At 51.0% G+C, this 23,510-nt stretch overlaps 1 protein-coding gene across 2 annotated transcripts in view; it reads right to left on the bottom strand.

Annotated features, from left to right (window-relative positions):
• Nucleotides 1–23,208, bottom strand: part of atp10a (ATPase phospholipid transporting 10A) — a 28,617-nt gene extending 5,409 nt beyond the window's left edge. For both annotated transcript variants that reach the window (XR_009928373.1, XM_062450566.1), the window contains exons 1-17: nt 22,547–23,208; nt 17,779–17,983; nt 16,815–16,900; nt 14,624–14,730; nt 14,202–14,333; nt 13,607–13,737; nt 13,086–13,338; nt 12,534–12,751; nt 11,787–11,981; nt 9,680–10,253; nt 6,572–6,675; nt 5,922–6,048; nt 5,525–5,709; nt 4,486–4,846; nt 2,957–3,033; nt 1,309–1,434; nt 425–625 (exon numbers count right to left, since the gene is read on the bottom strand). Coding sequence is in view for 1 of the 2 variants with exons in the window: in XM_062450566.1 (XP_062306550.1) it covers nt 425–625; nt 1,309–1,434; nt 2,957–3,033; nt 4,486–4,846; nt 5,525–5,709; nt 5,922–6,048; nt 6,572–6,675; nt 9,680–10,253; nt 11,787–11,981; nt 12,534–12,751; nt 13,086–13,338; nt 13,607–13,737; nt 14,202–14,333; nt 14,624–14,730; nt 16,815–16,900; nt 17,779–17,983; nt 22,547–22,974 (3,510 nt within the window). In the remaining variant the exon portion in view is untranslated. The remainder of the gene's footprint in view (nt 1–424; nt 626–1,308; nt 1,435–2,956; nt 3,034–4,485; nt 4,847–5,524; nt 5,710–5,921; nt 6,049–6,571; nt 6,676–9,679; nt 10,254–11,786; nt 11,982–12,533; nt 12,752–13,085; nt 13,339–13,606; nt 13,738–14,201; nt 14,334–14,623; nt 14,731–16,814; nt 16,901–17,778; nt 17,984–22,546) is intronic.
• Nucleotides 23,209–23,510: the final 302 nt, after the last annotated feature.

Here is a 23,510-nt window from a genome sequence, read left to right as displayed (position 1 = left end):
CAAAGCCTTAACTTTGAGCATCACAAACCACTGCTCCCCTGTGCCTGTACCAGAAACAGTCCGCCGGTTAGGACGTCCTCATAATGGACCTATATGAAGTTATGGTCCGTGAACAATAATCATAAATGTCCTCTGAAGAGTCGCAGAGGGCCCAGATCAGCCCTAACTGTTTAATTGTTCCGTGTAGGGTGATTCGGCTCAGCGGTTGATTGAGTTTTAGAAACCAGAGGCATGCCTTCCTCGGATGTCAAACTCCCTGTAGGATCAGCCGCTACAGAGGCTACAGCTGGGACGTCCTCTCTGGAAGCTTCTCTCCCGGCGCTGCGTGCTCTACACACAACCTCCCATCCATGAAACCCCAATATGCTTTCATACCTCTTAAAAGATGGGCTGAGAGCACAGGTGAGTGTGTGTGTGTGTGCACCTCTGAGTTCTGTCCGTTCATGTAGAGCTGAGGTAGTTCCTGGAGCGTCTGGGACGACACGTCCTTGTCCAGCGTGCCCGTGACCAGCTGGGGGAACGCCGAGAACATCAGGTTGAAGAAGATGAGATACCACTGGTCGATCATGGCCGAGCCGGAGAAGCCACAGTAGAACTGGTACCAGAAGACCAGGGCCACGAACATCTGTGAGGAGAGGGAGAGAGACACAGACAGAGAGAGAGAGGGGGAGTGAGAGACAGAGAGAAAGGGAGGGGAGAAGGGAGAGAAAGATGGAAAGAGGGAGATAGAAGACAGGCAGAAAAAAGGTGAAAGGTGGAGAGAGAGAGAGAGAGAGAGAGAGAGGAATGAGAGAAAGCGGAAAAGGGAGGGAAAGGAGGAGGCAGAGAGATAGAGAATGAGCCAAGTGAGCATCTGCAGCTGTTCTCAGGTAAACAAACGCGGGGGAATCTCATAGCCCCAGGCCACACAGGATGGCCGTCCGACAGACCAGACAGCAGCTCCCAGACTGAGGCACGCTTTAATCCAACGGATTCCAACACGGGACACACAAACAGGGGGCCGTGCCGGCCACTAAGTAAAGAGCTCTGATGGAGGACATTGAAAATATTGATGGAAAATATTAGCACAGATCAAAGCAGGAAGGAAAAAAACCTCTTCCAATTTTTGGGTTTGTTATTTGGGGTGACCTCCGTGTTGGACTAAAGATGAAAGGGAAAGGAGTCAGGGTGACAACATGAGGTTTAGCCTACATGTAACCCCCTCAGGTCAGTCATCCTAGAACCATCATCATCTATTCCAGCCCAATGACTTCCCAGTCTCCCGCCACAGTCCCGTTGCAGACCGGGCCCCGGGAAACAGACACTCACTGCATTCTTGTAGAAGAAGTAGAGGATCATGTTGGCCAGCCGGGAGTAACACCAATGTCCGTGGACCAACAGCAGCTTCTGCAGGTACTGGAAACGCGGGAGGGAGAAGTCGCTGGCCATGACAGCCTGGCGGAGGAGGGGGAGGGGGGGGGGAGGGAAAGGAGGGGAGGAGGGAAAGGAGGAAGTGTCGGGTGAAAAAACATGTATAAGTGAGCACACACACACTTCAAAGTGCTGACACACACTATTGCCCACACACACACACACACGCACACACTCACACACGTTACTAGGCACACAGCCCTTCACCACACTAACTCCTGCTGTGGGAGCATGACAAATCAGCTGCTTCTTCTAGACTAAAACGCTTCCTGAAATTATCTAAACATCCCCTGAAAGACTCCCTCTCCTCAGAGCCGCGCCGGGCAAGCCGAGCGCCATAGTCGAATACAAACACGACCAGAAGAAGTCAGAGAGACACAGAACCCCCCCCCACACACACACACACACACACACACACACACACACACACACACACACACACACACACACACACACACACACACACACACACGCACACACAGATCCCTGGGACACCAGGAACCTTCTGGAAGGCCTCACGACTGTCAAAATAACAGCAGCTGCCTCATTGTACAGTAATTTAATTTCTGCTGCGCCCCTAATAACCGAGCTTAAACGACCACGCGGGGGAACCGGTACCGACTAGAGAGAAGGCCAGTTAATCACAGCGCCTCGTTCGCCGCGAGCGGAGAAAAGCCCACCTCAGCAAACCGCGGGCTCTAGAGGAGTGACTGTCTTCTCATTAAGACCAAATTTTATTAACAATGATTAATCTGGCGGGCGGCGCAGAGACAGGATATGGAGTCTTTAAACAGATGTGAGGTGCTGCGTGCCGCCCACAGAGCCCTGCCTGCAGGTTAATTGGACGGCTCCCTCCGTTGCTATGTCGTTGCTATGCCCGGTCACCTTCCCGGAACGCGGTGCACAGTTGCACTCTAAGTTCATGCACATCTCTCACTCGCACACACAGACAAACTCACACATGCACACACACATATACCCAGACACACACACATATACCCAGACACACACACATATACCCAGACACACACACACATACCCAGACACACACACACACATGACAAACACACACACGGCAGACTGTTCCTCAGAGCCCAAAGGACAGTACCTGGTGTGGTTAATGAGTGGGGATGTGGAGTGCATTACAGGAAACCACCCAGTTAACCCAGCCATTTACCATTACCCCTCCTCTGACTGGATCTCCCTTTTAAATGTCATCCCTCGCTTCCCCAGGCCTATTACTGTACATCCCATCCTCCCTCCATTCTCCCTCCATCCTCCCTCCCTCCATCCTCCCTCCCTCCCTCCATCCTCTCTCCATCCTCCCTCCCTCCCTCCCTCCCTCCCTCCCTCCATCCTCCCTCCCTCCCTCCCTCCCTCCCTCCATCCTCCCTCCTCTGTCCTCAACCCCCTGTAGGCACTCACCCCCCCCATCCACTCACTCACTCACTCACTTATATATTTTATAGTCCCCTTTAAATCACCCCAACCCTGCTTCTACACCACCCCTCCCTCCCTCCCAGGCCCCTCCCATGTTTCTCCTTACCTGCATGCCCTCCTGTCCCGAGATGCCCACGCCCACATCTGCCACCTGGATCATGCTGACATCATTAGCCCCATCACCTGAGATTAATGTGGGGAGAGGAGAGAGAGGTACAGATAGAGAGAAAAGAGAGCGAGAAGGAGGGAGAGGTGGAGAGAGAGATGAGAAAGAGAGGGAGAGTGGAGGGAAAGAGGGGTGGGGGGAAGTGGAGAGAGAGAGAGAAAGAGAGGGGGGTGGGAAGAGGAGGTCTCAAGAGACAGAGAGAGAGAGAGAAAGAGAGGGGGGTGGGAAGAGGAGGTCTCAAGAGAGAGAGAGACAGAGACAGAGACAGAGAGAGAGAGAGAGAGAGAGAGAGAGAGAGAGGGGGGGTGGAAAGAGAGGGAAATAGGGAAGCAGAGTGGGAATGAAAAGAAAAGAAAGGGAGAGATTCAGTAAAGGGTGTAAAGCTCCCCATCCCTCACCACTAAGTCACTCCACCTAACTGCTAACACAGCAGAGACAGAAAAGCGCTCGGCAGGCAGAAACGTGAGCTAGCCGAGCGCAGGGCAAACAAAACAACACACACAGTGAACAGACAAGACCACAGTGAGTCGTAGCGGTCCCCGCAGAACACCACCTTCATCCCGACGGCACACCCTTCCCCAAAACACACCTCTGCGTAAACAGAAAGTCCTCTCCATCAGAGGGGGGGGGGGGGGGTCACAAACACAGCCTATATATATATATATATCTGGGTGTTTTATTATCGTTATTGTGGGTAGGTCCGATGGTGGACCCCCCCCTAATAAAGCAAATAGTTTTGGCACCAGTGGAAACTGCTGTCGTACGGGGGGGGGGAGGGGGCGAGGGGGGTTATGGATGGAGGTCTTGTGATGGTGAGCTGCTGGAGGTAGGGAGCAGTCTGTCAGAAGGTCTCTGCCTGGTATTGGCTGCCAACACGCTAGCATATTTCACAGCCGTGAAGCCCCTCTCCTGCGGGGGGATAAGCGAGGAGTGATGTGGGGGGGGACAGGGGGGACGGGGGGGACGGGGGGACAGGGGGGACGGGGGGGACAGGGGGGACAGGGGGGACAGGGGGGACGGGGGGGACAGGGGGGACGGGGGGGACGGGGGGGACGGGGGGGACGCTACACTTCGGGGTTTGAGCCGCTTTCGAGGCATTCCATCCATCAGTTGGGTTGTTTTCCGGGAATCACCTGCCACAGTGTTTTAGGAGGTGAGGAGCTGGGGTTTTCTCAAAGAAAACTGCAGCGATCACTTACAGCTGCCCCGGTCTCCCCACATGACGAGCCAATCACCTGCTGACGGGGCTAATCGACCAATCGCCTGCTGATGTGACGAATCGACCAATCCCCTGCTGATGTGACGAATCGACCTAGCGCATGCCCAGCCAGTCACCTGCTGGTGTGACTAATTCACCAATCACATTCTTATGGGCTTCGACAAAGACAATCTCACCGAGACGGTGTGAGAGAGGCCACAAAGCAAACCTGATCATTTAAAAAGCCAGACAAGGACGGCACTTCACCCACCTATGGCCAGGGTCATGACCTTCAGCTTGTTCCGAACCAACTGGACCACCATGCTCTTCTGCAGCGGCGTGGAGCGACAACACAGCACCGAGCGGCAGCTCCGGGCCACGGCCAGGAACTTGTCCTCCAGGCTGCGGTCCAGCGCGTAGGCCAGCGTGCGCCCGTCGATCACCAGCCCCAGGCGGTGCACCAGGACGGGCGCGGCCTGGGAGGAGGCGGTGGAGGAGGAGGAGGGAGGAGGGGAGAGGTCGAAGAGGGGGAAGTCGTGCTGGAAGGCCCCGGCCGCCTGCTCCGGGGAGGGGCACAGGAACTTGGCCTGTATGTAGTGGAGGCTCTCCTCGAGCAGCGCAGCACAGGCCTCCTGAAGGAGAGAGAGAGGGGGGGGGGGGGTGGTGAGGGTGAGAGACAGAGAGAGAGAATTGGAGAGGAGGGAGAGTTAGGGAGGAGGAGTAGAGAGGGGTGAAGAGGAGAGGAGGAGAGACAGGGAAAACAGAAGAGAGAGACAGAATTGGAGAGGAGGGAGTTGGAGAGAAAAAGAGAGAGGTGAAGAGGAGACAAAGAGAGAGGAGGAGAGAGGGAAAATAAGGAAATAGTCAGGGAGAGAAAAAGACAGAAAGAGAGGGTCAGGCTGTTTCTATCTAACTTTCACAGAAGGCGCGTGATTTACCGACACACAGTCAGGGGGGGGGGGGATAGGGGGGCAGGGCCGGAGGAGAGGACACTGTCAGTATCCAGCACCGGTCTATCCCTCAACACATCTGGCATCCAGACCCTGGTACCAGACCAAGCCAGAACTCACTGCCACGCCTGACCCAATCACATAACTTTCTCCTCCTCGAGCCAAAAATAATTAGCCAGGAGAGAGCGTTCGCCGAGGTGTTGAACAGCATCCAAATCCCTTCTCCTTCACGGAGAAAATGCCCAGAAACGATCCATCAATCGCTCTCAGCGCTCCCTCCATCCATCTCTCTGCATGGGGGCCAGTAGAGGGCAGCGGACATGGGGCAGAGCCAGCCAGAACCGCCCGCGGGGGCCTCACCTGGGAGTCGGCGTTCAGAGTGATGATCTCCTCCTCGGGTTCCAGCAGCTTGCAGGCGTAGGCGATGTTGACGGCCGTTTCCTGTTTGTCCCCCGTCAGCACCCAGATTTGGAGTCCGGCCTTGCGCAGGGAGGCGATGGTCTCCGGTACGCCGTCCTGAAGACGGTCCTCGATGCCTGTCGCACCTGCATCGTCACACGCCCGCTTTGTTTACTTCCCACATGACCCTCACAGGGACCCTTACACATTCCCCCCCCCAAAAAACCAAAACAAAAATGCATTCTAAATTCTCTTTAAACCCCCAAAAAAGAAACACTGAATTGTAGACAAAACGTGTGGATTATTTCGCTGCTGTTGTCGCTGCTGGTGGCGGGGCGGTGTCGAGGTGTGCGTTTACCCAGGAGATGGAGGTTGGTCTCCAGGCGCAGGGCCGAGTCAAACAGCAGCTCTTCTCGGCCCTGGAGGGCCGTCTCGGCCTCTAGGTGGCGCCGCAACCAGGCGGCATACTCCTCCTTGGTTAGAGTCTGACGCGAGCACACACACACACACATACAACCATACACAACAACACAGAGCGTAAAATCCCATATTTAGTCTTCTTACATTTTTTTTTTTATCTTGATGTGAACTCTGAGCTCAAAAACAAGGGTTTTCCCTCCTTACTGGGCAAGGGGAGGTAAACAAACCAGCGGCGGGTGGGAGTGAGCGAGACCTTGAGGAAGGGTTTCATCACACCAGGACGCGCCGTACACAAGGGAAGGTCAACGATCTCACGAGCCTCGGAGGTGTCGAGAGCTCGAGTTGACAGGCTGGGAAAACGGCCCGGCCTTCGACTGAGTCACCACGCAATGTCACTCACGGAATCACCCCAAAGCCTGCCAGAATACGGCTTTCGGGAAAGTTTTCCCCGCGGCCGGCTCAGTGACACGTCACGGTCGAGTTTCAGGTTTGAAAACGGATGGTGCTGGATGGCAATGTGCTGCATGTGTAGCGGGGGGGCCGTGGTGTGTGTGTGGGAGTGTTGTCGTTTTCTCCGGTAAGTGTTACCTTTTTTGCGATGCACAGCGTGCGTAGCCCGTCGGCCGCGTAGAGGTTCAGGTAGTTCTGGGTCTTGTAGAGAATCTTTCTTTGGCGCTTTCCTTTGGAATCATCTGGAAACACAAAAAAAAAAAACGGGGGAGTAAATTAAATTAAATTCAAAAAGGGAGGATTCCATCTTGTTCTGGGAGGCCATGTTCTAATCCTGAATGACTTAGCAGCTCTTTCCCTGTCAGTTCTCGCACGAGGCACATGAGAGCCATCTGTCCTTCACACCAAAACAAACCCACAGGCTGGTGTCTGCATGTTAGTCATCCCACACAGCTAGGACAGCATGCAGAGAGAGCATTCAGCTAGAACAAACTAAGATATTTCAGCAGGAAGTTTCAACAAGCGTGACAACAAGTCCTCATCCAAAACGAGTCCTCGTCCTCAGTCGACGCCGTTCGATCGAGACGCACGTCTCGCTTGAGGACGGATTGGCAACCTTGAGGATGGGTGTAGCTCGGTGGCAGAGCATTTGACTGCAGACCTGCAGGTCGCAGGTTTAAATCCCCCGTGGATGATAATGGATAAAATAAATTGGGAGTGCAGCAGATGTAAGGGACTGTGTTTTCCCTGCTCTTTAAAGCAGGGCCTGGCCTGGCCTGGCTTTGGGCTGAAGTTACATTGTGACAAAAGGGTAGTTTGTCACTTGGGTGTCTTGTGGCCTTTCCCCCTCCACACGCAGTGTTGTTAGAGTGACGCGGTGCGCCCTCCCCCCTGGCTGCCTGAAAGGAGCCATTGTAGCGAGGGGGGCTCCACTGGACACACCCAGCCTGCAGGGAGGGCTGGTGCTGCACAGAGGACACAGCACTGAAAGCCTGGAATTATGAAACGTTTGGGCCTGGGCTGGAGCTGGGGACAATGTCCCAAAACAACACTCTCTCTCACTCTCTCTCACTCTCTCTCTCTCACTCTCTCTCACTCTCTCTCACTCTCTCTCTCACACTCTCTCTCTCACACTCTCTCTCTCACACTCTCTCTCTCACACTCTCTCTCTCACACTCTCTCTCTCACACTCTCTCTCACACTCTCTCTCACACTCTCTCTCACACTCTCTCTCACACTCTCTCTCACACTCTCTCTCACACTCTCTCTCACACTCTCTCTCACACTCTCCATTCAAGTAAGATACGACACTGCAAGTTTTATATTTTGGTAAAGTTGAGTCATTTCCTAAGTCTAAATCATAACGTCCTGCGACACTGCTTTAGACAGCCCTGTGCAGAGGACACTTAAGATGATGAACATTCAGCCGGGTACCAAAACGCAGGAACGCGCTGCCGAGTTCTAGTAATGGAAAAATCCATATTGTAAATCACATTTTAATTCAGAATTATTTCACTGGGGTCCGACTGCTCTCAGACGTGAAAACAACCTGGGCAAGTTTTTTCTTCTGATATACGCTTAAAAAAATATAAATAAAGACTGTTCGAGGAGAGAGCTTCAAGTCATTCAGGGTTGTATTTCTTTGCGACTGAGATGAACTCGGGTCTCCATAATGAAGTTCGAAAAGAACATATTCAATCAAAAACACCCCGAACCCGACGGCAGGAGGAAGCACATAATCCACACAACGTGACGCCATGTTTGAATGTTTCCATTCGGCTGCATGCCATCACACCATCAAGCTGCTGAGAGCTACAATCTGAACCTCGTCATGGAATGCAGCGGAGAGTGATGTTGAACGCGTCCTTGAGCGTGAACCAGCACCTTTCCCCGTCACAACGGCAGGGTGTTCTGAACCCGCTGCTTTCCTGTTGGACGCCCCCTCTTTCCACTGCACTTCTGGAACCACCTCGTTCCAGGACGCGGTCGTGAAATAAAACCCGTTGGAACCCCCCCCCCCCCCCCCTACAACTGTACTGGATGTGCTCCAAAAATGGAGGAAAGGCGATTTCCATGACCGAGTTGTTTTTGGTCGTTCCCGCAGCCGTCCTTCACCCAGCGGGGCAGCGAGGCGTCCGGGCTGGGCCCTGCTGGCCAGGCGACGGGGGCCTGATACACAGCAGTACTGATACACAGCAGTACTGATACACAGCAGTACTGATACACAGCAGTACGGCAGAGGGCCTCCATGGCTCTTTGCAGGCCTGGAAAACTAACGACCCCTCCACCTTTCCGTCATTAGGCCTCCACTCCCAGCTCCGCTCTGCTGACAGAGGGAGGAACCACCACACGCTGTCCGAACTGGGGGGGGTTTCAGCGTGAAGTTCAGCGATTGAGAGAGAGCATATTGTCTTCTACCAGTAGTTAAAAGTTGGACCTAAAAATACAGCTGGTCAGGTAAGGTGGATCCGTGTCTGTCCCCCCCCCCCCCCCCCGATCTTCACAGGCTACACACATGGGCTGGAGAAACTTCTACTGGGATGACTGGTGTTCCAATCCTCAGAACACAGGTCAGACGAGGTAACTACCGCGCACGCGCGCGCACGCACACGCACACACACACACAGCCTTTCTTCCGCAAAAACGGAGCTATCCATAATTGAAAGCAATTAATCACAGAGGATTGACCAGTGCTGCTGAAAATCTCCTCCATTTGTTAGGGTGTTCGCTCCCTGGCCGAGCCTGGACTACAGCCAGTGATTTGTAGCCTTCCTGGTCCTGTGCCAAGATTCATCAATCCTACTGGAGGATTAAGTCGGAAGACAGCAGGCTGGTCCACACACAGTCTGGACTCAGGACACACACACAGCCCTGTTAACAGCATGATCGTAGTGGGTTCGTACTCTTCTGGGACTTTGATGTTATCACCTCTCGCCTGAAAATACCCCCATCATCCAGGAACCCAACCTACACCACTGTCTATCTCTACAGCCTTCCCAGCTCAGGATTTCACAGCCGCAGGTATTTATGCTCAAGCTCATAACTGACATCGGAGTTTTAGTGACACATCCAACCACATTTTAATATCTGGAGCGGGGCAATACTCCAATAATTAATTGTGTGTTATTTGTTTATGAAAAAGATGTATTTCTGAACCTTGGGAACCAAATTTTGCCATGTGTATGTGTGTGTGTGTGTGTGTAAGGGTGTGTCTCTGTGTGTGTCTTTCTCTCTCCCCCGGCCTACCTGTAGATGGAGGCCTTATCAGGTCCATGATGACTGAGTCGGCTCCCTTGGTGTAGACGGTGATCTGATTGGTCAGCGGGTGGCGCACCACCACCGACATGCGCTTCCTGGTGGCGTCAAAGCCCAGCGTGTGCAGCAGCTCAAAGCTCAGCTTCCCCAGGTGAGGCAGCTCCACGGTCACCTGATCCGGCAGCCGGCCAACCAGGGAGCACTTGTAGGCCCTCGCCGCGTACACCAGCGCCGCCTCATCCGGAGACTCCGCCTCATAGCGAAGCTCGCCCTCCTCGACGGGCGCCGGTTTGGCGTCGTAGGAGGGGGGGGCGGGGCTGAAGGCGTTGGCGTCCGGCCCTTCGCCGCCGCCGCCCTCCCCCCCCTCCCCCTCGTCCAGCTTGGTGAGCGTGCTCTCCGAGGAGGGCGAGGGCATGGCGCCCGACACGGCCCTGCGGGCGGAGCGCTCGGCCAGCAGGCTGGAGGAGCTGCTGCTGTTGGAGGAGGTGAGCCGGCTGGGGGTGAAGCGCTTGATGAAGTCCTCGATGGTCTTCACCGGACTCTTCAGCTCGAACCTCATCCTCACCTACAGGAGGGGGGGGGGGGGGGGGGGGGAGAGAGGGAGAGAGGGTTCAAACCCAACCTTCCGGAACCACGTCAGAAACCCAGAGAACGTCGACACCCAGGTGTGTCGGCCGTACTGCCCGGCACGATCTGCGGAGGGAGAGACACACCACCCGCTGCATCCCGCCTACACAGTCCCCAAGGTCGTTCATCTCCGCATCACACCGCGATAGAACCTGACACGCGAATACCGTCATCATTTATCTACTCTTCTCCCAGTGCCTCCCCTCCGCGAGACTCCTCAGGTCACACCTAGGAGGTGGTTCCTGGTCTGCGTTTCCAGCCCAGGCGTTCCTCCACGCCTGGGAATGTGGCCCCGTCTCCTGGGCTCCAGACCAGCCAGCACACCTCCTGACTGGAGACCCCTTAACTCTTTACTCCGAGGTGGGTCTTTACTCTGGAGCTCTCTCGGAGGACCCCGGCAGCAGAACTCAAGATATTAATCATTCAGCTGGCTTATGCACAAGGGCACACAACACAAATAGTAAAACACAGGCAGTTACAAAAAGGGACTGGGGAAACACTAGAAAAAGGTGAGAATGATTGTGTCGAGGTACGGCATCTAAGCCAGCTGCATTAAACAGACCTGTTTCCACTCACATTCTTTTTAAAGTGTTTCCTTACTTATTTTTTGAAATGCTTTGTGACTTCCTTGGCATCCCCGAGAGCCTTCTTGCAAGTAAAAACGTCATTGTTTCGTGGACGCGCGTAAGAAAGTTCAGGAAACAGAAAAACTTGGAACCTCCACACAGAAACCCATCAGTGACGCAGTCGAGATATAAAGGTGTTCGATGGGAAGGGGTTTGGCACGGAGATAGGACAGGAGCTGGGCTGCACAGCTGGGCAGGATGTTACCCAACCCTGACACACCTAGGCTTCCAGGAACCAACACAAACACACACCCAACCAACCAGACAGACAAACACAAACTGAAAAGACACACAGACAGACACACCACCTTCATCCAGATTTATGAACACTAAAAATCACTGCAAACCGGAAAAACTTGCAGTTTTTCCCCCCTACTGATGCAATATTGTCATAGGTCTTATGCATTACACCTCCCTCTGCTCTGCCCACACAACCAACACAGCTGCTGGCTGCATGGAGCGGTGGGCTGCCAGGTTGGGGCCTCCGTGTCTCTCCCAGGAGAGTCATGGCAGTGGGGCACACATGGTTTATCGGTCGACATGGTAACTGGGGTGAGGGTGGGTGAAGGAGGGAAAGGGTCGAGGAGGGTTAGGGGCTGAGAGGTAAGGGAAGATTGAGGGTGTGGAGGAATGGAGTGATGAATGGGGTTGAGGGATGGAGAGGGGCGGAGGGATGGAGGACCAGATTGGAAGGGGTGAAAAATGGAGGAGGGGACGAGAGGAGGGATGGAGGGCAGGATTGGAGGGGGTGAGGGATGGAGACAGGGAGGCGTGGAGGAGAGGAGAGATGGGTGGATGAGGAGAGGGGGGGGGCAGGGAAAGCAAGCACGTGTAGAGGGTTTCACCTTCTGCCTGGGCTGGTTGGGGGACGACACCACCACTGTGTTGCAGATGGTGAGAGCGATGAAGAAGTCATTGATGTCGCTGAGGTCGGAGGGCAGCTGGGAGAGAGGCTGGCTGTGGAAACGCATGAAGTCCATCTGGCTGCCGCCTTCGTTGACCTTGTCCAGGAGCTGAGGGTCAGGTGTGATGTCCTTCTCCTGCAGGACACAGAGCACACAGGTCAGACCCTGGGACCGACAGACAGAGAAACAGAAATAGACAGACAGACACGCAGGCAGAGAAAAAGATAAACAAACACCCAGCCGGACGAACAGGCAAACTAACCAGGCAGACAAAAACAGCTAGCCAAACAGACAGACAGGTAAACAGCTAGTCAGACAGACAGACAGCCAGACAGACAGGTAAACAGCCAGACAGGTAAACAGCCAGCCAGACAGACAGACAGGTAAACAGCCAGACAGGTAAACAGCCAGCCAGACAGGTAGACAGCCAGACAGACAGGTAGACAGCCAGCCAGACAAACAGACAGGTAGACAGCCAGACAGCCAGCCAAACAGGTAAACAGCCAGCCAGACAGACAGGTAAACAGCCAGACAGGTAAACAGCCAGACAGGTAAACAACCAGACAGACAGGTAAACAGACAGGTAAACAGACAGGTAAACAGACAGGTAAACAGACAGGTAAACAGACAGGACCCCCAGCAGACAGCAGGGTGTGCTGGTGCCGGGGCCGGCAGGCCGGGACCGACCATGGGGCTGCTGAAGGCCGTGTGCTTGGACAGGATGCTGGCCCGCTTGGCCTCAGCCCGGCTGCCCGTCCGGCGATGGGACTTGGTGCTCTGGGAGCGCAGCACCACCTTGGTGCTCTGGTGGCTAGTGACGCTGTCGCGTCTGGGCAGGGTGCCACCGTGGGACACACACTCCTCCTCCTCAGAGTCCAGCTCCTGGTACATGGCTAGTCTCCGAGCTGGAAGGGGAGGGACACACACACGCACACACACACACAAAGAAAAATCAATTCATGATGCGCGTGCACACACACACACACCACTTCCCATCCCACACGGTCATGTATAAACAGATTCTACAGTCAAATTCCGTAGTATAAACAGATGAACACATCGCTAAACAGAGCACCGCCCGACGTGTCCCACCCTTGCCCTCCGGCCTCTCTCAAAAGCAGCGTCCCTTCATCTCACGCTTTCATCCGAAGCCACGTGCTGCGCGTGGCTTTGAACCTGCGACCTGTTGACCCACAGCACAGCGCTCTAACCCCCTGAGCCATCCTCCGGCCCTCGTACCGTTGGCGTCGTGGGAGTACTCCACCCCGGCCACCGTGCAGCGGCGGAACACCATCTTGTTCTCGGTCAGCGTGCCGGTCTTGTCTGAGAAGATGTACTGCATCTGGCCCAGGTCCTCGGTGATGTTCAGTGCCCGGCACTGCAGCTGCGAGTCGGTCTCCTCGTCGTACAGGTCCACGTCCTGGTGGATGAAGAACACCTGGCAGATCTTCACGATCTCGATGGACACGAACAGCGAGATGGGGATCAGCACCTGGAGAGGGGGAACGGGCAGGCGGACGGTAAACAAGACTGCGAGGTGGGACAGGAAATGTGGTTGCACATCCTGTGTGGTTTTGGTATCTAGGGCCTGCTGTCTGGGCTTATAGAGCACGAGTCCTAACCAGATCAATTGTAGTAAATAAGAGTCTGTGAAGGTCATACATGATTATATTCATGTATGTTTTTGTTGTTTTTTTGTTGTTGCAGGAAGCATCTTTACGTCATTGGTTCTGGTAATCTGGGACCCGGGCGTTCCATACCTGAAATACGATGATCATGGTGAGGAAGAGATAGATGGCCGACAGGGCGGGCGATAAGTCGGTTCCCTCAGGACTGAGAACGTCAAACACGGGCCTCTTATCGCCGTACTGAAACATCCACAACCCGTGACCTGGAACAGCAGCAGAACAAGGTCATTCTACCCTCACTGTTGATAAGTAGAAGATTTAAACAGTGGTACAGCACCAAGTTGCTCGAAGACATTCAGAAGCTCTCCAGTCTACAATAACCAAAGCATCCCAAATAAATAGCTTGAAAACATTTGAAGTATTAATTAAATTCAATGAAATTCTATTGGGAACACAACTCTGTGATGTTGCTGTTTTCAAAGCCCACTACCCAGTGGTAAAGCGCATTAAAATCTCTAAGCAAAAAGACAGTTCTCAGCTCTCAAATCGGCTAACCTATCTAAGCATCCCAAATAAATACGCAAATATTTTTGACACAACACTTCAATTCAATGACATTTTCTTCGGAACAAACCCCTGTTTAGACGATCATATGCTTGTGAACGTTTTGACCCAAACGAGTTCAGTCGAATTTCCAGAGGCCGTTCCGACCTGTGGACACACCTACCGATGGCTGCCAGGAGGCACATGATCAGCAGGATGATGACACACCAGAACACGTCCACGTTCATCTGCCTCTCCAGCTTGCTGCGCTTGTAGCGCGGCCCGTTGTTGTTCAGCATGGCTTTGGTCTCGTGACCTGGGAGGAACCGGGAGTTAGGGAGTCAGGTGGCTGAGCGGTTAGGGAGTCGGGCTAGTAATCTGAAGGTTACCGGGTCAATTCCCGGCTGTGCAAAATGACGTTGTGTCCTTGGGCAAGGCACTTCACCCTACTTGCCTCGGGGGGAATGTCCCTGTACTTACTATAAGTCGCTCTGGATAAGAGCGTCTGCTAAATGACTAAATTACCTTCCCAGAGGCTGGGGGGGGGGTTGTGTGTGTGGTGGATGATGGTGGAAGCTGTCTGTGCTGGCGCACGGCGGCGGTTACCTGCGTAGATCACGATCCCCACGGCCTCCTCGGTGTTGCGGACGGTGCAGCCTCGCAGCAACAGGTTGTCCTTGTACAGCCCATCCCTCCTCCCACTGCGATGCACACTGTCCCAGACAGCCCAGAAATAACAGCATTACTGGTGCTGGTCAGGCCAGCACAGCACACAAGCAGCAGCTTCTGAGCAGACCAAGCAGTCGTATCCTCGGCTATTTCCCATCTGCTGCCCTCAGTCACGGTAAAAGTTGTGAATCTGAAGATTCCGAGGTTGATCTGAAGGAGGGAACACTCGTCGTTCTACTCGGTGGGACTCGTCCAATCACAGGCGAGCCTCAGGAGGGATACCGTATCACGACGCGCTCCCCGGGTCTCGTGACGTAGAGTTGAGGAGATCCCCTAGGTCTCCATTCCGGCTGGGGCGGCTCCCTCTGGGAGAGGGGGGGGGGAAGCCAACCTGGCAACCCTCCATCCCCCAACCCCATCATCTCACCTCAACATCCCAGAGTTAAAACGCATACAAATCAGGACGCTTGATAGAAAGCGCCAGACGCGACCAGAATCCCACATCAGTCCTAACGACCAGTCGGACCTGCGGGCTGGTTCAAACAGCTCTGAGAGTAAGCTTCCTTACTCTCAGAGTAAGAAGTCAAATGCAAATGGGAGAGATTTAAACGAGAGCCAAAACGTTCAACGCCCCTGGTGCAGAGAGGCTAAGCTTTTAACGTCAGCCCTAATCCCATTACTAAATCGAGGATTACATCTGTGTTAGTTAAATAGCCCACAAGTGTTGGTTTGGAGCGCCGTTTAATCGCCTGCCCCTTCCCAGTGGGTCTTCTGGGGAAGAGGCTCTGTCAGCATGTTTAGCTACATTAGAGGAGGGGAAGGGGGAGTGGTAGAGCCTTTTGCCGGACGGCAGCCAGACTGACACAGAGCCCAGGGATAACCATTTCCCTGGACTCTCTGGAGGCATTTGCCCCTGGTATCACGGCCAGTGCCCAGCCCAGTCACCAAATGGATCCCAGTTCGGACCTCCGGATTCTCCGCTTTCTCTCTCCGCAACGTTGTGAGATTAGACCGTGATGCCAGTGGCCTGTGATAGTTACCCAGGAGGTGTGCCGTTGCACAAACACACCACACCACCCACACGCACACACACCACCTACACACCACCCCCCCACACACACACACAGCATGGCAACGGAAGGATGGCAGCATCTGGTCCCCATCAACGCTGGGAATAAATGTCATAACCCTGGGGCTCCAGGTCAGCAGACTGGCTGGCCTGGCCGGAGCCCTCCGTAGCCCCGCAGCAACACTGGGGACCCTCTTCAGCCCCGAGGGGCCTGCGTCCTACTGCTGGAGACCAGGAACACCCTGACACCAGTCTAGAAGAGAGCCTGGAGGTAGCTCACCGAATCACTGCACGTACCACGCAGGCTAAGGCCTTCCTGCAGAGGCCTGGGCTCACAGTCTGGCCTTGGCCCTTCGCTGCATGTCTTTCTCTCCCTGCAATTCCCAGTCACTCTTCACTTGAAACTGTCCATAAAGCATGAAAAATGCCCGAAATACACATATATATATAAATAAGAATAGAAACAGTTGAAAGAGAACACCATGTGCACCATGTACATAGTCCTCACAGCGCTGTATCGATCCCACACCAAGACCGGTTCTCCTCAAGCTCCCTGCACTACCGCGACCTCTGACCTTCTCAGACAGGGAGACCCCGGTTGCTTACGATTTGCCCTCTTCGACACGAGGAGGGCAAAGGAGCTGAGGGAGGAAGACCTGATCGCTTCTGGAAATGTGCTGGCAAAGAGTTACTTGGGTAATTATGCGCTATAATAGAGTGGGGGAGCCATCTGAATAATGCTAGTGCAAGTGAAATGCAAAGCGCAGCCCTGTGAGGACATTATTAAACTTTGGTTTGTGGGTCAAAAATACCCACTCATCCAGGAGATTTTACTGGTTAATGAGCTTTTAACCAAGATGGGCTCTACGGGACTGAGACATTTGAAAGTATTACCACCATCTAGGAGTTATTGCGATGAAAACAAATCATCCCAATGACCAAAAGTACAATTAACCCTGATAACGAATGATTATAGCTGAATCAAGCTTTCTGTGCAATTAACAGGCACCAGTGTGTGGATGACAAATTACACTGCATGGACATTTTAATTATACTCACATGTAACCACGGAAACGGTTCAGGTCATTGTTTGGTTTCTCACATTCAATTACGCTGTTGTACTTCGAAGGGTCAAAGTCACAATCCTGCAAGAACAGACTTAGTTTAGTGATTCAGTCCTTAAGAGGAACAGACACCTCAACTGAAGAGAGCATTCATGCATCAACAATCTCTAGAGTAGGTGACAAAATTAATAAAAAATTGAGAAATTACCCACTAAGTAGGCCAATGGATTCTTGCCACCGGTGTGTGAATGGCAAAACAAACTTTTTAAAGTCGGTTTCAGAACACTGACAGAGCTGTTAAAGTGCTTTTGTTGGTGGAGTGCGAGTAAACAAGGAGACTAGCTCAAAAAGTCCATTAGCTTTCGTCCACATCCCATGGGGGGTTGAGGTTCAAGGTCAAAGGTATAAAATGCAGTCGGAGCAGTTAGGATTTTGCATCCAGGAACCGTGCTCTTCTGCTGCCTGTGTTTTGGGAAACAGGCCAGCGATGAGAGCGACGGCTTCACACCTGGGTGTTGTGTCTCGGCATTGGCAGACTGCTGGAACTGGCCAATCAGACCACCAGCTGAACACACCGACCCCAAAACAAACACCTCTCCATTCCACAAAACACACACGCTTAAAAAAAAAAAAAAGGAAGGAAGGAAGAATCACTACCACCCATTTCCCCTCCTCCTCACTACCGCCACCCTCCCCTCTAGTAGAGTTTAAACTGCTTATCGAGACGAGCGTTGCAATTTTAGTTTGTCAACAAGCTAGTCTGAGTGTTTCGACATGAAACGGTGTTTCGGAATAGAAATTGGGTGCTACTGGCCAGCAATATGACGTTTACCGTAGTAGCTCACGCCACTTGCTTTTTTTTTCTTTACGCATACAAAACATCACAAAGACTCCGAGGATATATACACCGTCTGACTGGCTTTAGGAAGAAGTCAGGAGCCGAGAGTGGTGGTTCTCACCAGGTCGAGGAAGCTGCGGACCACCTGCCTCTGCTTGAGGTTGGTCTCTCCGTCCAGGGTGGCCGTCTCGATGTGGCACAGCCGGTCCGGGTCGCTGGAGCTGAGGAGCAGGACGTCGGCAGGGAGGATCTCATTACAGCGCAGCCTGATGAAGTCGCCCACCCGCACCTCCTTCCAGAACTTCTCCACGTACCGCCTCTCTGGTCTGCCGCAGGAAACGGAACGTAACAACAACAACAACAACAGCGTTAGAGATAGAAATCTGTTGGTTACACTTGTGGGTTTTATCATGGGGAACAATAGGAGAATGGGATGCATTTTTCTTTTGTTTAGATATTGGTCTATTCAATTTGCCATATGATATGCTGATGGAAGGGTAACCACGATGATACGAACGACTGAATGACTACCACAGCCTAAGTAGGCAAATCCTTAACCCTGTAAGACCCCTGGTAGCTCTCTAATTGCTCGTTTTTTTTTTTGAAAGACCAAGCTCGGAGAGCTAAAAGTGATGTTGTAATTTTAAACCGGGTCTTACAGGGTTAAATCCCATGAGCCAGATGTTCTGGCCGAAACAGATGCTCACAAGCATCTGGTCAACCATCTAAAATCTTGTGCCTCCGAATCTCTGAGGTGATGTGGGAACGTCTGTTCCAGGTGTAAAGACTAACAGGAAGAACCCGGAAGGAAAACTGCCGCTTGCGGCGGTTCTTCTTTCCCGGCCCCTGGAAAACCTTCTGTGTTCTCCTCCTTCAAGACCAAAAAGGAAACTTGACCACTAGTTAACCTGCTCTCCCAGGCCAGCCAGCAGCAACCTGGGATTATTCCACTGCAGTGATAACAACGTACTGGTTGAACGTGGACGAAGACCGTCTATGGGGGTCAGAGATAGGACGATGCTACCCTACTACAGGAAGTGTCCCACCCACATGACACCATACATTGTCGTTCACACAAGGAGAAGCTTGTTGGAGGGAATCATTTCCCCTCAACCAAGGCTAGCTATATATAGAAGCAGTCTGGCTTGCACAGCAGAATAAGTGGACTCTCCAAACCACACAAGTTCGTACGATGACTGTTTCACCACCAAGTTTGTTTACCCCTCAAAAACAGATGTCTCAATACAGTTCTCTAAATAGGAGATAACTTCAGCCCGTGTCTCAATCCACCATTATAAACAGGCTGCAAACACACTGATAAGAACGCCCCGAAAGATATTTAATTATATACGGGAGGGATACATTTCTAAACGTTTCAAATATTCCTGATAGCGAGATTGTTAAATAATGCATTCCCCTACAGATATGGTAGCGGCCCGAAACCAGCCCACAATAGCTGAACGCTTGGAGAACCCTCGGAATTAGTTATGTATTAATTCACACCGCTCTCTCTGCATTAAAAGCTCCCATGTTCAGCCTTCAGTTGTGTGCCGGCTTCCCCCTCTCCCTCTTGAAGTGTCTGTGAACATGAAGAGGCTTCCTAAAGGGTATATGAAGTATCTGCCTAAATGGATCTCAATGTGTATGAGAACTGTGGTAAACAATAGTGTCGCTTACGTAACCCCATCTCCCAGACTTCTGCTAATGTTCCCGATATGCTTCTATTTCAAACTGAGCCTGAAGATCTTTCACATCAGCATTCAGTTACAGGACAAACACCACAACATCATCTTTACGCACAGCCAACAGAACGCCTAGAAAGAACATGAACAATATAATAAGACGATAACAAGGCCACATGATTTGAGCCAGGTTTGGTACATTGCACAAGATATTTACTTCCTCAGAAACCATGTGTTTCTCCCCCTCTCAAAAGAAGATACCAGTCCATATTTCAGAACAAATTAATAATTTAGTATTAATTTGGTCTGTCAATAAAGGGAAGTGTGTGAATTGACTAATAAGAAAGATTACAGTAAAAGTGAAGCTCCGGAATTATAACCATGATAAGGAATCACAGTAAGAACAACAACAACATTCTGAACCATCAACAACACCAGCAACAGCATCATACTGGCTAGGGAAGTGCAGTGTTTAGTTATTAATGTAAATTGTTTTAAAAGGAGAGAGATTCCAAAAACGCAAAACCCCGTCTTTCAGCGCTGCAGTGCTTAACCTACTCCAGTAGCCAACGGGCCCAAGACTTCCCTTCATCAATGTTGCGAGGGACTTGAACCATTTCATGTACCCCTATGCTGTTCTATTCTCCTCCATTCTATGTTGTTAGCTAAGGTTTTGGAGCCATGTCATTAATGGACTCTGTACTATGAGCAGGAAGTGTCAACAAACGTCTGTGCAGAGAAAATTCCCTGCATTCTTGTTTCTCCATCTTACAGCCAAGGAACCAAGGCTGAATATTCAAAACACCTCCAGAAACAGATTTTTAAATCATAAACATGTGAACAGGAGCTGAAATACTGTTCATTTTGAATTCAGACCAATGCTTCAGACAACTCCCAACCTCATGCGAGCACTTTAAACACTATAATTCGCAGGAAACACAGGAAATGTTAGGTGGGGGACAGTTTTTGTTATGCTCAATGTGAAAATTCTATTGTTGAACAACTTTGGAGTTCTGGCAATCACAACCTCTTCCAATAGTAGGCTGCAGTCTGGGAAACAAGGCAGTTTGTCACTCCCTGTTGCCTGAGAGACAAATAAAAGCAATACAACCGTGAAATAGTACAACCGGGAAGTACAAACCATGAAACAGACAGGCAAAACTACAGCAAAGATAAAAAGGAATCTCACAAAAACAACAACAACTTGTATAACAACTTGTCATGTGTTGTGCAGAAACATACTTAGGAATATTTGCTGATATCTGAGCACTTACGACCCTCATACATTGCATTCCTCGTAGCTTGAGAGGAGGATAGTCACTCTGACCTTTGAGACGGTGACAAAAACACCAACAGCATGTGAGTCTCTCTGTGTATTAGGTAAACATCTAGCCAAAACCTGATGCAAGTGTTGCAGGCCCGCTGGCCCACGACCCCAATGAAGAGAGGAGACAGTGAACCTCCCCTGTGTTGAGCTGATGAAACACAGGCCGGTTTAGCATCTGCCCCCCCCCCCCCCCCCCCCGTCTTCAGCATGTTTGATAAGGCTGGATTGATAGAACTGTGCCACACAGGTATGTAACCCCCCCACCCCCCCTCCAGCTGTTGTCATGGGGTGACAACCACACAGAATAATTGGTCTTGTTTTCTGCCTGTATCAGCTGAGATCTATGGTACAACAAATGTTCATTAAAAGAAAAACTCATGGAAAATTACTGCCACTCGAGCCACCTGGGAGGAAACAGAAAACAAGGCTGCTTGTTGAAATTTCAAAAAGATAAGTCATCTTAATTGCACAATTGTTGGCGCATAGCCTAGTTGTTGTCTAGTCTGGGGTTGTTTTGCTACGTATTGACCACAGCACAAGTTACAGAAAAAAATTCAATCATGTCCAACCCTGAGAACAGCTCTGGCCAGAAGCTACCTAAAACTGTACAGTCACAAAAACACTGAACCTTTCTCCAACCATGAATCATGGACTGTGCATGGCTGACAGTGCTGCTTTTCATTAAGGGCAGTACGCTCTCAGCACACGGACTCCAGAAAATAAATAAGTACAAACTTTCTCAGCGAACAGAGAGCAGCTCAGGATCCCTTCAGGGGAAGCAGAGGTCGAAGAAGCCACTTCCAGGAGAATGTTTGGAGACAAATAATTACAGTTCAAACACCAGACGGCCTGGCTTCTACAGCCACACAAAGAACACTTCGTTTGCTGTTCCAAGTGTCACCTGTAAACACTGTGGGCCGAAAACAAAAAAAGTATCGCTCCTTTCAAGCATGCCTAATTTGCCTTGCCCGAAACACAGCATTCTGCTAAATGAGTACCAGCATGTCAAGGTACTTTCCAAATCTTCCTCTGCCCTGAATTTTGAAAATATATGCACAGCAAAAACACAACAGACCTAAACTCAAGTTTCTCCTGTTCAGGGATGTGTCAATGTGAAGCATGGGTTCTCTACAGCAGGGCTGATATCTGAACATTACAGTCACAATAACAGCAACAGCAAAGAGAATGGACAGAGATCCTACAGACCACATGAACCCAGAGCAGGTTCAGGTCCATTTTAATTCAGTAAATTCGGGCAGTTGGAAGCTGGTCTTCTGACCACCGCAGTGATACTGAGGATGTTGTTTACAAATAAGGATAAACAGACGGGTTAGGCCCATGGTAACAGGGGAAAACATCACTACAATGTAAAAAAATAAAATACCCTGGCAGAAGGAACAATAGAAAGTATTTAGAGTTGTCGTTTTTTACGTGTCAAAATCCAAATTCCAATGTCCAGGTTTCTCTCTGCATGAACGACCCAGAGGCCTGGAATCATCCGCCATCAATCACAGACTCAAGAATCCGACTTCTAGTAGCTGTTTGCAGAATTCGAACTAATTCTAATCCGACATTATGGATGTGATTGCGATGGCATATTTCAAACGGAAGTATCAACAACCTGGAAAGATAATCTAGGGTGATTGTTTACCAACGATATGGCAAATTGACAGAAACGGAGGCTAACTGTTGCAAAGGACAGCCTGTTGGGTGCTTAGCAAAACGGCGATGATCTTGACAATAATGTTCGTAGAATACCAGATGGTGATCTACAAACAGTAACAAAGTATAATTGAAACAGATACTTGTTGACACACAATATGTTCGCCCAAAGATGATGGCTAATCGGATCAAATGCATCGATCAGTAGGCTACATTACCTGCTGTATACCAGACAATCCATGTGATTTATTTCTTTATCAGATCGGTGTCTTCTGTAATCTTCCCATAGATCTTTGATAGCGGTGACAGACAAAATGAAGACCACAGGGGCCAATGCCAGTTCTGGTTGAAATGCATTGACAACGGGAACAAAGTTTAACAATGCGATGAAAACAAAATACACATTCGCAAACCTGTGGAACTGTTCGAAAAGATTTTTCGGTAAAAACGAGAGAAATGTGTATTTGGTCGTTTTAATCTTATTGTTTGCATAGTGTCTGTTTGGATTGTCCTCTCCTTTCGCATTATCATACAATATATTTGAGTGAACAGTTCTGGCTTTGTTTTCCTTCTTGTTTTTCTTCTTTCTCTGCTTTTTAACTTTTGAACCTTTGGTTGCTTCAGCTTCTCCAACATCTAGCGCCATACTTTGCCTCAAACTTCCAAACTTTTCTTGTCCGTTGTCTGAAAGTAGCCTACGTTATCATGCTGTTTTGTTTCCGCAGAATCGCATCGTTCCTTTTAAGCAGGTTTATCCTTTTTACTCACATCCTCGACTGTTTCCATTCCCTCTACGGTCTAAGCAGAAGAAACTTTTATTGTCTTTTTCCTGTTGCGAGTGAAGATGCTTTGAAAGCGAGTAGCGAGGCACAGAAACACGTTAAACTCAATCGACGATCTGTAAACTGCAGGGATTTACTTTATTTAGAAACCAAAGAACGTATGATGCGTGAAGATCAGCTCATTTGTGCAGTTTATGCGCAAACAGTTGTCCGTGAAGGAAGGGAGTAGGCTGGTCATTTCTGACGAAACACGACCGAAAACCCCTCTCAACCACGCTGCGTTTTTTTCCTCTTGGATGGAAGTGCCACGCGGTATTATTTGAGTTCATGCAGTTCTGCCGGGAAGTCAGACAACTTTCTCTGTTTTTCAAAGTCTGTTTTGACTATTGATTCCCATGCG

This window comes from Osmerus eperlanus, chromosome 24, assembly GCF_963692335.1.
Source record: "Osmerus eperlanus chromosome 24, fOsmEpe2.1, whole genome shotgun sequence".
In the NCBI taxonomy this organism is placed as follows: domain Eukaryota; kingdom Metazoa; phylum Chordata; class Actinopteri; order Osmeriformes; family Osmeridae; genus Osmerus; species Osmerus eperlanus.
The sequence above is the reverse complement of the archived record's forward strand: the minus strand, read 5'-3'. Positions and strand labels throughout refer to the sequence as shown.